General features: G+C 43.4%; 1 protein-coding gene across 1 annotated transcript in view; it reads right to left on the bottom strand.

The window, feature by feature from the left end:
- The window catches only part of LOC124552627 (aminopeptidase N-like), a 230330-nt gene that overhangs the window by 16979 nt on the left and 199179 nt on the right, over positions 1-14172 (bottom strand). Inside the window, exon 15 of the mRNA XM_047126952.1 lies at positions 4293-4433. Coding sequence (XP_046982908.1) covers positions 4293-4433 — 141 coding nt within the window. The remainder of the gene's footprint in view (positions 1-4292; positions 4434-14172) is intronic.

The raw sequence follows: 14172 nt of genomic DNA, 5'->3' as shown, positions 1-14172 counted from the left end.
GCCTTGAAAGGAGGACATAAAATGAACACGAACAAAAATTTAAAAAAAGTAGCCAAATAAAATCAGGTGCTGCTGAGGGTAGTGGATTAGGAAGCGAGACCTAAAAGTAACAGATGAGTTTGGCTGTTTGGGCAACAAACTAACTGGTGATGGCCCAGATATAAAGTACAGAAAATGTACACTGTCACTAGCAAGAAAAGCTTTTCTGAAGAAGAGAAACTTGTTAACATCATACATACAACCTTTGACAATAAAGTTTGATGAATAGTCCTGTAACATAGATGAACTATGAACTGCTGTTACCTTCCTGTCCTTCGAAATAATCACCTCCCACAAGTATGTACTACTGAACTCTGCAATACATGTCCTGTAAACTTTACATCTGGTGGATTGAGTTCCGGCGAGTACGGTGAATGTTCAAGATGCACCACCCACTTTTTGTCAGGAGCTGTTTGACGATATTGGCTGTGTGTGGGTGAGCGTTGTTGTGGATAAAAAACCAGGAAACTTGTGGTGTGTGCTGGAGTCGTACCCTGCGTAAATGTTGCGTGAAACGGGTCAAAATTTCAACTGTGCAGCGTTCAACGTCGACCCTCAGGAGGAAATTTCTTGTGGGTAATGCCTTGACTATCGGAAAAGGTGATGAGTATTGTTTTGATGTGTAATTTTTTGGCTCTGACCTTTTTCTGGCAAGGTGATGTCGGAGGACTCCATTTCATGCTTTACAATTTCATTTCAGGGGTACCAGAGACACCAGGTTTCATTCCCAGTGACAACATGGTTGAATAAATTGGGTGTCGCAACCACCGTTTTCACAAAAAATCTGTGAAGCCTCTGAACGAGTCTGCTCCTGGTCGTCAGTCAAGTGATGTGGCCAGGACGACAACACATTCTCGTCTTCTGAAGCTCTTGGGTAAAGATTTATCACACACATTCACGGTACATCTGCAGTTCATCCACTATTGCGCGCGCACTTAATCGACTGTCTTTTGTGATTAACGTTCTGACTTTCTCAATGTTTTCGTCACTGACGGCAGTCATCAGTCCTCTGCTACAGGGATTGTCAGAAACACTTTCCTGGCCTCCTCGAAAACGAGCGAACTACTCGTACACACACTTCATGGACAGTGCTTGATACCTATAAACATGTATGAGCACTGCACATTTGTATTGCCAAGCTTAAAACAAAACTTTAAATGGATCCTTTGCTCGTTCATTATGCTGTTCCCAATCCAGAACCAACGTACTAAACAAGCACTTCGTCCAACAGGTCTAACACAAAACACACACGATGCTCAACTGAACTACGGTGGAGGCAGGTTGTCAACACCGGCCGTCACGCAGGTGCAGCGTTGAGAGTCGCCAGTGCTGCCCAGTCGACTATTCTGACTTCATCCACCGAACTTTATTGTCAGAGGTTGTAGATTTAAGTGTTGGGGACTCTTTTCTGAAGGTATCCGTCTGGATAATGATAGAAGCTGAAGAAATGAATTACAATTTGTGCCACAGCTGCAGCTCGTACCTGGGTCTCCTTGCGTACTATGCATGTATGCTAGCCATTACACCACCGCAGCAGTGTAGGTAACACAGCTGCATGGACGACCCTAGTCCAATGCCCTCCCTACACAAACTTCAGTTCCTGTCTTCAGTACATTTTTCCCTTGCTAAATCATCAATATTGCCGAGGCTCTCCAGTACTGGAATAGCACCCCAGCTTTGGATGTAATGGGGAAAGCCTGCCTGTACCTCATACGTAAACGATCTATAGATCTAACAATGGAAAATCTAGGATGGAATGTAACAATACCTATTCATGGGTCATTAGAGGGATCCTTCTTAAAAACCCAGAATCCTAAACCCCCCACCTGGTTCAGATTCATTGATGACATCTTTGCTATCTGGATTGAAGGTGAGGACACCTTATTCACATTCCTCCAGAATCTCAACAACTTCTCCCCAATTTGCTTCACCTGGTCCTAATCAACCCAACAAGCCACCTTCGTAAAATTGACCTCCACCTCAGAGATGGCTACATCAGTACCTCCGTCCATATCAAATCTACTAACCACCAGCAATACCTCCACTACGACAGCTGCCACCCATTCCATACCAAGAAGTCCCTTCCGTACAGCCTAGCCACCCGTAGACGTTTGCATCTCCTATGACGGGTAGTCCATCTCAAAATATACTGAGGGACTCACTGAAGCCTTCACTGGCCGTAATTATCCTCTCATCCTTGTACAAAAACAAATCGCCCGTGCCTTATCTTTCCAGTCTCCCACCACCTCCAAAAGACCCACAGTGCGGTCACAGAGGAGCATTCCCCTTGTAACTCAGTACCATCGGGGACTGGAGCAACTGAATTACATTCTCTGCCAGGGTTTCGATTACCTCTCGTCATGCCCTCAAATGAGAAATGTCCTGCCCACTATCCTTCCCACCCCTAGTACCATGATATTCCGTCGTCCACCAAACCTACACAATATACTCGCCCATCCTTACACATCCTGCTCCCAATCCCTTACCTCATGGCTCATACCCCTGTAATAGACCTAGATGCGAGACCAGTCCCACACATCCTCCTACCACCACCTACTCCAGTCCAGTCACTAACACCACCTATCCCATCAAAGGCAGGGCTACCTGTGAAACCAGTCATGTGATTTACAAGCTGAGCTGCAACCACTGTGCTGCATTCTATGTAGGCATGACAACCAACAAGCTGTCTGTCCACATGAACGGCCACCGATAAACTGTGGCCAAAAAACAAGTGGACCACCCTGTTGCTGAATACGCTGCCAAATGTGATATCCCTCATCTCAATAATTGCTTTATAGCCTGTGCCTTATGGATCCTTCCCACCAACACCAGCTTTTCAGAATTGCGCAGGTGGGAACTATCCCTGCAATACATCCTACGTTCCAGTAACCCTCCTAGCCTCAACCTTCACCCATCCAGCCCCCTCCCTGTTCCCATTCCAGCACTACACAGCCGTCATTTTACCGCCACACCCAGTCTTTTAATTTCCTTTTATTTCTCTCTGTCACATACCCCCTCCGCACCTTCTCTCCTGCCCTCCGTCTAAACTGCAACACTTCACTGTCCACCACTCCCACCATGCTATCCCTCTCCCTCCCTACCCCAGCCTCCTCGTTACTCCCACCCAGTCGCCATTCCCATCATGCACTGGTGCTGCTGCTCGCATTGTAGATTCAGTTCTCTAAGACTGCAGATGTGTGTGCAAGTTGCGTTTGTGTGAGTGTGTGTGTGTGTGTGGGTGGATGTCTACTGCTGACAAAGGCCTAAATGGCTGAAAGCTACAACTGGGTGAATCTTTTTGTTGTGCCTATCACGACTCAGCATCTCTGCTATATGGTGAGTAGCAACTTTCCTCTCTGGTATTGATCTATAGATCTGATATATTTGAATTTTCCTTGAGACATATGAGTCTCAGCTTCATCAATGATAGTGATGGAAAGTGAAGAAATGAATTAAAATTTGTGCCACACCTGAGACTCGAACCTGGGTCTCCTTTGTTGCTAGGCAGATGTGGTAGTCATTATACTAGCACAGCAGTATAGGTAACACATCTGGAGTGCAGCCTTGTATGGAGATGGCATGTGGACTATAAACAGTTCAGGCAAAAAGAGAATAGAAGCTTTTGAAATGTGATGCTACAGAAGGATTCTGAAGATTAAGTGGGTAGACTGGGTAATTAATGAGGGGGCACTGAAGAGAAATGGGGTGAAAAGAGATTCGTGGCACTACTTGACTAAAAGAAGGGATTCATTGATAGTACACATTCTGAAATCACAAATTTCATACTGGAAGGAAGTGGGGGGAGGATAAAAACGTAGAGGAAGAACCAAGAGATGAATACAGTCAGCAGAGTCAGGAGCATATCGGTTGCTGTAGTTATTTGGAGATGAAGAGGCTTGTACAACATAGAGTAGCATGGAGAGCTGTATTAAAACCAGTCTTCCAACTGAAGACTACAACAACAATGAGGACTGGAATGGAGTGTACTCAGCCTAGTGAAGCCAACTGAGGAACTATCCGACCGAATATCGTAGTTCCAAAGTCGAGAAACCCGACAATGACCGGGACAGTGATGTGCTGGCTACACGCCCCTACATACCACATTCAGTGACGCCATTGGCAGAGGGGCCGATTGGCCCGAATAGGGACAGAGTGTGGAACTTTACTTTTACTAATTTCTCACTTACCCTCATAACATGTGGTATCTTACGTGGATGGAAATAGGCAACAGTATTGAAGTTGCAGGTACTTACACTGCTTTGACCTCATCATTGTGCTGCTTCAGGTAGCTGAGCGCAAACTGTGCGCCTTGAGGACTGGAGATGACGCTGCTGAAGACGGTCTGCACATCCTGTAGGCGAACACCGTCCTTCTTCACTGCCTTCTCGAGGAAGCTGCGTGCACACGTGTAATGGAATTTAGTTATGTCAAAGCACACAGTTCTCAAGCCAATGGTTACAATACTTAGGAGACACTACAACACTAGAACGTTTATAATGAAACAACACTTTGGGTGTGTTTTCGACTCATGGTCATTCAATGCCTAGGTTATCAACCCCCTTAATAAAATAATCGAAAACAAATGAGGTTAAAATGTCTAAAATAGTGGAAAGAGATAAAGAATGTTTTACTTTAAATTGCACTCACTCTCTCCCATCACACGTTCACCTGCAAAGTCACACAATCACCTGTACTTTACAATACAAAATCAAACAATGGAAAATCCAGGGGAGATGCTGAGTCACAGATGGTCACATCAAAAAGTCTGTCACAAAATAACTCGAGTCTTGCATCAGCTGCAAGAGACTGTGGTCATGCGCGTGTGAGTTGCGTTTGCTTGAGTGTGTGTGTGTGTATGCCTGTCGTCTATTTCAGAGAAAGGCCTTCTTGGCCCAGAGCTTATTTTGTGACAGTCTTTCTGTTGTGCCTATCTGCGACTCATCATCTCCGCTATATGGTGAGTAGCAACTATCCTTTATCTCCTCTACAATACCACAGATTTGGTCAAATGCTCTAGTGAAACATAGATAGCCCAAGATAAAGACTGCAGTTAGTGCACAGAGATAAGTGGCTGGCTGATCACACAAAACCGTGTTGCAATATGGCCGAGTGGGACAGCTACCACTTGCTGAAACAACCAACACTAGGACTACTGATGTTTCAGATTCAGATTCTTTGTTTGTCATTCATTACATGCAATACACTTCCAATGCCATAGCTGCATTTTTTTCTTGCACATTCTGAGTAACTACTATTTTGTCTCTTTGGAATTTCATTTCCACAAGGACTATATTTTCAATTCTGTTTCATGTTTACATAACATTCAACGTCTTGTTCAATTTCTATTTTGCATATTTGCAGTCCGTAAAACATCCTTGTATTACTGTCATATCGATAGTTCTAGAATCAGAGCTTAATGTTTTGTCACACCAAAATATTTATAGTGCAATAGAACATAGGAGGGTCGTCCACAAAGTAAGTTCTGTTTCTATTTCTGTCCGCAGCAGTGCTACGATCGCAGTTCCGAGCATGCGCAGCAGATACTCTGACTCAAGAAGAAGACATTTTCAGATCGCTGCTGCCGACGTGTGCTTTGTAGTGCTTCTTTATAATGTGAGCTGTAACTGAAAATGTCGCCACATGTGAAATCAGATGTGTGATTCGTTTTCCAAATGCAAAGAAAGTTAAACCAAAGGAAATTCATCAGATAATCTGCGAGGTTTGTGGACAAAATGCTATGAGTGATTCAATGATTAGAAGATGGGTCAGACTGTTCAATGAAGGATGTGATCGAGTGCACGATGAAGAACAAAGTGGACACCCGTCTGTAGTTACTGATGAACTGGTTCACACAATTGAAGAGAAGATTAAGCACAACTGTAAGTTCACACTTAGTGCCCTTGCTATGGAGGTTCCACAAATCTCACGATCACTAATTCATTAAATTGTTACTGAAAAACGATAATGCCCGACCTCACACTGCGAATGCGACCAAACAACTCTTACGAGAATTTCACTGGGACGCGTTTGATCATCCTCCGTACAGCCCGGACCTCGCTCATAGCGACTTTCGTCTGATCTTACACCTAAAATCTGTCCTTGGTGGTCAACACTTCTACGATGATGACGAGCTGAAAGAATATGTTACCACATGGTTGAATACACAGGTGATAACCTTCTATGAAGAAGGTGTACAAATGAAAAAGGCATACAAAAACTTGTGCCACGCTATGACAAGTGCATACAAAATTTCGGAAGCTATGTAGAAAAGTAGTTTAACAGTTGTAGATTTTTGTACAATAAATATTTTTTGTGTCTGTACACGTTTGTTTTATATAGCCAAACGGAACTTACTTTGTGGACGACCCTCGTATATCAGAAACAAACACCGAAATTATGTCAGTAGTACAATATTCGAGACCATTATTCTGCAATTAATACTATAAATGAATACATTGTTGATGAATGATATATGACCCATTCTCACATACATGTCACAACATATTCTAAATTGCGATTGTGACAGAAGAGTTCCTACAATGTACAGTAGTTCACGATGTTTGTACCTCTCTACAAAACATTAACTTTAGTTGTAAACTAACATACAGTTCGCAATAATGTAAAATAATACATGTAATTGTTGCAAAGCTATTTAATATGGCACGACAGTGACCACATGAGTCAATATGTGAGGCAGTTTCGTTCCATTCTTAGTTCAGTGCAGTTATGAGTCAGTCAGTATGTTTGTAAAGATTAATGTAGTTTCTGGTTTCATTGACGTAATGGAAGTCAGTTTAAATGTTTTGTGTAGGCAATTTTGTAGTTAGAATGCTACCTGTATGTTCCATCACACAAAGATGTTCCCATTATTTATTTCGAGTTTCTGTTACCAGTCATTTTTTATTTTGTGCTTAATCTAACATAATGCAATGCGTTTCGAACACGTTCTGTTCATCTTCAGGCATTTATACATACATACATAGAGAAATGTTACTTAAAAATTTATACATACATACATACAGAAATGTTACTCAAAAGTAACATTTCTCTATGTATGTATGTATGTATGTATAAACGCCTGAAGATGAACAGAACATGCTCGAAACGCATTGCATTATGTTAGATTAAGCATAAAATAAAATGTGACTGGTAGCAGAAACTTGAAATTAATAACTATCCCACACAGTCACAGTTCACAAACATAGCCATTATGGCTGAGAATAATAAAGATGTTCCCAGTTACAAAAGTTTCATTTGGAGCAAAGTATAGATCAGAATTCACAACCCCATGACAATGGAAAAAAAATTCAAGTTACATATGGTTCAGCTACATACTACAGTTGTTTTAACTACACTGGCCATACACATTTATGTGAGCATCTGTCAAAAGCTGGAAATACCTTCTTTCACAGCATAGACTGCTGCGAGACGTGCAGGAAGAAGGTCAGCGAGGTTCTGGAAGGCACCAACAGATGGGGAGCCATACCGACTCCAGTGCCATGTCCAGCTGTGCTAGATTTCTCAGTTGAGTATCCACGGTGGGAACAGCCTGATCGAGATGGTTCCACAGATCCTTGATTGGCTTTATATCCGAGAAGTTTGGCGGCCAGGGTAGTATAGTAAACTCATCCCGGTGTTCTTCGAACAGTGTGTATACAGTGCGAGCTGTGTGACATGCTGTGTTGTCGTACTGGAAGATGCCATTCTGCTGAGGAACCGCATGCACAATAGGATGTGGTTCCCAAGGATCGATGCATACTTGTTGTTATCCAATGTGCCATCCAGAATGGCGAGATCACACAATGAATGCCACAGAACATACCCCAGGCTATAGCACTTCCTCCTCTGGCCTGGACACTTATGACATTTATTGTGAGATGTTTGGTTACTGTCTGATGGAGCATAATACGTGATTCATTTGAAAAGGCTACTCTAGTGGTGTCCAATAGGGGTATTGTAGTGTAAATTCCAGTCTTTATCGCTGAAGAAAAGCAGTCAGCACAGGTGCGTGAAGCAGGTGTCTGCTGCAGAGAACCACACACAGCAATATTCGCTAAACCGTCATTGAAGAGACACCACTGGCAGCCCCTTGGTTCATCTGGATGATCAGTTGCTCAGTAGCTACACATTTACTTAACCATACAGGTCTCCACAGCCAGTGTTCACCTCTGTCATCTATGGCACCTGGTGCACTACAGTTGCCTCGGTGCAGGTTTTGGACAATGCCATTTCGCCATGTATGCTATACTTTAACCATGGCGGCGCACAAACAGCTTACAAATTTAGCCATTTCAGAAAAGCTTCTACTCTTGGCCCGAAAGCCAATGATCATGCCGTTTTGGGCATCAGATAAACTGCTCCGTTTCCACAGTCTAACAATCATGCACTGTTTTCCATGTCCCTTGATGCATTTTATATATTATCTATTGCTCGTGCTTCCAGCTGCCATCTTTGAGTGGTTCTTGCATGTTGACTTTGAACATGGCCGGTGTTTACCTTAATGTGACTGGACCTTGTAATATACTTATAAAGCACTCCGTCTTCAGGCCACAAGCGGCCTACCGGGACCATCCGACCGCCGTGTCATCCTCAGAGGAGGATGCGGATAGGAGGGGCGTGGGGTCAGCACACTGCTCTCCCGGTCGTTATGATGGTATTCTTGACCGAAGTCGCTTCTGTTCAGTCGCGTAGCTACTCAATTGGCATCACGAGGCTGAGTGCACCCCGAAAAATGGCAGCAGCGTATGACGGCCTGGATGGTGACCCATCCAAACTGGTGATCGCACGGGAACCGTTGAATCCACTGCGGCAAGGCCGTTGCCAATATACTTATAAAGAAAGTCAAAATGTCATGAAGAACTTGGTAGCTATATTTCATTTTATAATAGGACTGTTATAATGGATAAGCCAGAAATATATGCAACTAAAATGTGGCACCATTCTGTGATTTGTACGCAACAAGCACCGAGGAAGGACCTCATCCCACCTGTTTGGCTGGAAAGAGGTATCCCACAGTTGTGTTCTAGACTTTATTAGCTGCAGCTTACTGCTCATCACTTTTAGCTGTTCTTATTCGGTTTTATGCAAGACTGTACCTGAACAGCGAGTTGATAGCATGAAGACAGATGATACTCTGAACCATTTGATCATCACTACATACCTACTTGGCTGCTGCATTTGGCAATTTGTTTCCCTGAATGCCCATGCACTCTGATACTTACAAGGAGAGGTATCCAGTGGTGCAATCGACTTTTTGCAACCACCTATATGGTGGTGTAGGTTAAGAACCCAGGTATCACCCTGGTGGGCCCTCGATTACGAGTAAAAGCCGAAAAACAATTTAGCCTGTTCCTCTAGAGCATTAAATTTACAGTCGGTTTTCGACTCCGTGGTAGTGTGATGGATAGCATAACAGAGAGGAAAACTTAAGATGCCTGGTTCGAATCATGTCATGCTTCTATACATCTTTCTTTAAAAAAAAGAAAAAAATATTTTTCTTCAGTCATTTGCTTCAAGTGCACCGACGATGTTTTTAAATTTTCTAATCGTTTGCCAAGTCATTTTAACCATTGTATTAACTTTCTTATTTGTCTCATCTCTCCCTTGGGACAAAATCTTTCGTGGATTTGCACTTACCAGTCACAAATCAGTTATTTTTTGTTTATCTTTTGCGTTTCCCTCTTGCACTTGTTTTGTGAGTGTGCTGCATTTAAAATGTACGGCAACGCAAATTCATCAACCAGCAAATGTCACGACGAAAGAAATGAGGTAATTGATGAAAAATGAGGACAACTTTCACGAATGCCTTAAGCAATGCAGATATCTCTTTACATGCAGATATCTCTTCTTTCTGAAAAGCCTACCGTTTTATAAATGCAAACGCGACGGCGATGGGCAAACAAATCGCAGAGGAAACGATTCAACTCGTGATGGAGAGTGTTATTGCTCTGGAAGACGACCTCACTTTAATTAGTGAGACTGGTGAAGAGAGTATGTATGATAAAGTAAACCTTTCTGTACTACTATTTGTTAATTTTCAGATTTCCTCGTCCGTTTTATACAACTGAAAATCCACCGATGATTTTAAATCCAATGGAGAAATGAGAACAAATACGAAAGTCAACAAAGAACTAGAAAATTTAAAAACATTACATTTGAAACCAATGACTGAAGAACAATAAAATAAAAAAGTTATAAGAATTTCACAGCATTTGTGCCCACCACCTTCAGTTTTTCATTCTCTGTTACGCTACCACGGCAGTCAAAAATTAGGTATACATTTAATGCTCTAGAGGAACAGGCTAAATTGTTTTTTGCTTTTATTTGTATACGACGGTCCACCAGGGTGAATGGCTTCAGGCTACCTGGGTTCTCACCTCCACCAAAGTACAGGTGGTTGCAAAAAGTTGATTGCACCACTCTTTGTTAGTCAGAGCAACCTCCTTCCCTAGTTTTTGTAGGAACTTAAGGGTGTCCTGGATGTGCTGGGTACAAGTGTTGTGGAGAGTTAAGAGCACCCGGGGAGTTGGAGCAGATTAGGAATTTAGCAACCTGCACATAGCTGCTCTGTTAGTCTCCATAGGTCAAAGAACTCTTCACTGGTTCGCAGCAGAGCTTCTGTAAAGTTTGGAAGGTAGGAGACGAGATACTGGCAGAAGTAAAGCTGTGAGGACCGGCCGTGAGCCGTGCTTGGGTAGCTCAGATGGTAGAGCACTTGCCCGCGAAAGGCAAAGGTCCCGAGTTCGAGTCTCGGTCGGGAACACAGTTTTAATCTGCCAGGAAGTTTCAACTCTTTATAAAATTGGTTACATGGTCCTACTTAAATTACTGTTGTATGGCAACACTAAACTGCAGTTATAATGGTTGATGGACTTTAAAGGGAAGCATGAATGGAAAAGGAAGAGGGAGTGATGCAGGGTTGTGGCCTATCCTGCATGCTGATTAACAAAGAAAAATTTAGAATTTGGTGGGCGCTGGTCACAAAGTTTTGCCTCATCAGTGTGTGTATGTATGTATGTATGTATCACCATCACATCACATGTCATTATGCTCTGCTGAGCATCATGATGCCATGAACCGAGTGTCTCCATTCTGGATGGTTACCAGCTTTTCTTAGAGCCTGCTGAAGAGGTACACCAGAAATCGTGTTGATTTTATCTATTCACCTGCTTCCTCTCTTCCCGCCGGTCTCTTGCCCTCGATCCTCTCTTCCGTGATTATTTTCTCTATGGTCAAAGAACTGGAGAATGTTTCAGCTGACATGAGAAGAAAGGTTCCTGAAGATACTGAGTTGATAAATAATAGACACATCTTTTGTTCTTTCGGTCCAAGCCTCATGCACAAGCACCAATGTTCAACTGCATCAATGCGCATTTTGTCTCTGGCTTTAAGGGCCCGTATCTCACAGCCATAAAAAAAGGTGGAAAACATGAGTGTTTCAACAAGCCACACCTTTGTGGTGTTCCTTATTGCTCTGTTCTGCCAGATCTTGGTGAGCTTCTTCATAGCCACTTGCCCTAGCGTGATCCATTTTCTTATGTCATCTTCAAAACTTCCCACATCACAGATGGTTGACCCAAGATAGATGAAAGAAAGCATGACTCCCAGTACCTTTAATTGACCTGTGAGTTGAACCTGTATTCCTCCTCCAATTATCGTGAGTTTTGACTTGCTGGGATTGAGATCCAATCCATATGATAGACAGATGTCCTTTACTTTTGTGAAGAGCTCAGCAAGTTCACCTTTGCTGCTCGGGAAAAGCACAGTGTCATAAGCAAATTGGAAGCTGTTAACAGTTCTAGCACCAATTGAGATGCCTTTAGTCCAACCATCAAGAGCATTCCTCATGTCACGTCCTGCATAGATGTTGTACGGTTGGCGGGATAGACCATAACCCTGAGACCTTTTGATATACTGAAGAAATCAGATTGCCAGCACGTGTCTTCACAGCTATGAGGTGAGTATTGTATAGAGTTCCAATCAGTGCTGTCAACTGTGGTGGTACACCGAACTCTGCAAGCATCTGCCACAACTTCTGCCCATCAACACTGTAAAAAGATTTCCTATAGTCAAGGAAGCAGATGAAGACAAGAGCACAGAACTCTCGCAATTTCTCGCTTAATTTGTCGTATGTTGAGAATCAGTTAACGAGTTCCTTTTCCTTAATAAAACCTGCTTGTTCTGTGGATATGTAAGGCGGAATATACTCCGAAGAGCCAAAGAAACGGGTACACCTGCCTAATATCGTGTAGGGCCTCCGCAAGCACGCAGAAATGCAGCAGTACGACATGGCATGGACTCGACTAATGTCTGAGGTAGTGCTGGAGGGGACTCACATAATGAATCCTGCAGGTTATTAACCAATCCGTAAGAGTGTGAGGTTGTGGAGATCTCTCCTGAACAGCACTTTGCAACGCATCCCCCATATGCTCAATAATGTTCATGTCTGGGGAGTTTGGTGGGCAGCGGAAGTGTTTAAGCTTAGAAGAGTGTTCCTGGAGCCTCTGTAGCAATTCTGGACCTGTGGGGTGTCACATTGTCCTGCTGGAATTGTCCATGTCTGTCGGAATGCACAATGAACATGAATGGATGCAAGTGATCAGACAGGATGCTTACGTATGTGTTACCTGCCACAATCGTATCTAGACGTGTGAGGGGTCCCACATCGCTCCAACTGCACACACCCCACACCAATACAGAGCCTCCACCAGCAAGAACAGTCCCCTGCTGACATGTATGGTACATGGTTCAAATGGCTCTAAGCACTATGGGACTTAACATCTGAGGTCATCAGTCCCCTGGAACTACTTAACCCTAACTAACCTAAGGACATCACACACGTCCATGCCCGAGGCAGGATTCGGACGTGCGACCGTAGCGGTCGCGAGGTTCCAGACTGAAGCGCCTAGAACCGCTCGGCCACCGCGACTGGCGCATGGTACATGAATTCATGAGGGTGCCTCCACACCCGTACACTTCCCCAGGCTCGATATTATTTGAAACGAGACTCGTCCGACCAGGCAACAAGTTTCCAGTCATCAACAGTCCAGTGTCGGTGTTGACGGGCCCAGGCGACGTGTAAAGCTTTGTGTCGTGCAGTCATCAATGGTTCACGAGTGGGCCTCCAGGTCCGAAAGCCCATATCGATGATGTTTTGTTGAATGCTTCGCACGCTGACACTTGTTGATGGCGCAGCATTGAAATCTGCAGCAATTTTGCAAAAGGGTTGCACTCTTGTTACACTGAACGATTTTCTTCAGTCGTCGTTGCTCCCGCTCTTGCGGGATTTTTTTTTGGCCGCAGCCATGTCGGAGATTTAATGTTTTACCAGATTGCTGATTCACAGCACACTCGTAAAATGGTCATAGGGGAAAATCCCGACTTCATCGCTACCTCGGAGATGTCGTGTCCCATCACTCGTGTGCCGACTATAACACCACGTTCAAATTCACTTAAATCTTGATAACCTGCCATTGTAGCAGCACTAACCGACCTAATAACTGTGCCATACACTCCTTGTCTTATATACTCGTTTTCAACTGCAGAGCCGTATTTTGCCTGTTTACGTATCTCTGTATTTGAATACGTATGCCTACACCAATTTCTTTGGCGCTTTAGTGTATATGGCTCCACACACTGGTTCAAGATGTAAAGCAAAATTTTGCTTGCGTGGGATATGATACGTATATATTAAAATCATTTCTCAAATCTTTTGTTCAACTGACACATTCCACAGCATAACATTTATCATAAATATAATCCGTGAAACATGAAATTGACCAAGTAACTAACTAACATTTCTTATGGTTCAAAGTGTATCAAGAAAAAGAGGTTTGAGCAAAAGATTGCAAAGTATGAAAGTCACGATTGGGCTGAAAAATATTTCCTGAGGAATGTTTTAGTTCCATCTGGTGACAGAGTTAGGCATGACACCATGTATACAGGTTGGTCCATTGATCGTGACCGGGCCAAATATGTCACGAAATAAGCGTCAAACGAAAAAACTACAAAGAGCGAAACTTGTTTAGCTTCAAGGGGGAAACTAGATGGCGCTATGGTTCGCCAGCTAGATGGCGCTGCCATAGGTCAAAGCGATATCAACTGCGTTTTTTAAATAGGAAACCCCATTTTTTA

The sequence above is a fragment of the Schistocerca americana genome, chromosome 10, assembly GCF_021461395.2.
Source record: "Schistocerca americana isolate TAMUIC-IGC-003095 chromosome 10, iqSchAmer2.1, whole genome shotgun sequence".
Classification (NCBI taxonomy): domain Eukaryota; kingdom Metazoa; phylum Arthropoda; class Insecta; order Orthoptera; family Acrididae; genus Schistocerca; species Schistocerca americana.
The sequence above is the reverse complement of the archived record's forward strand: the minus strand, read 5'-3'. Positions and strand labels throughout refer to the sequence as shown.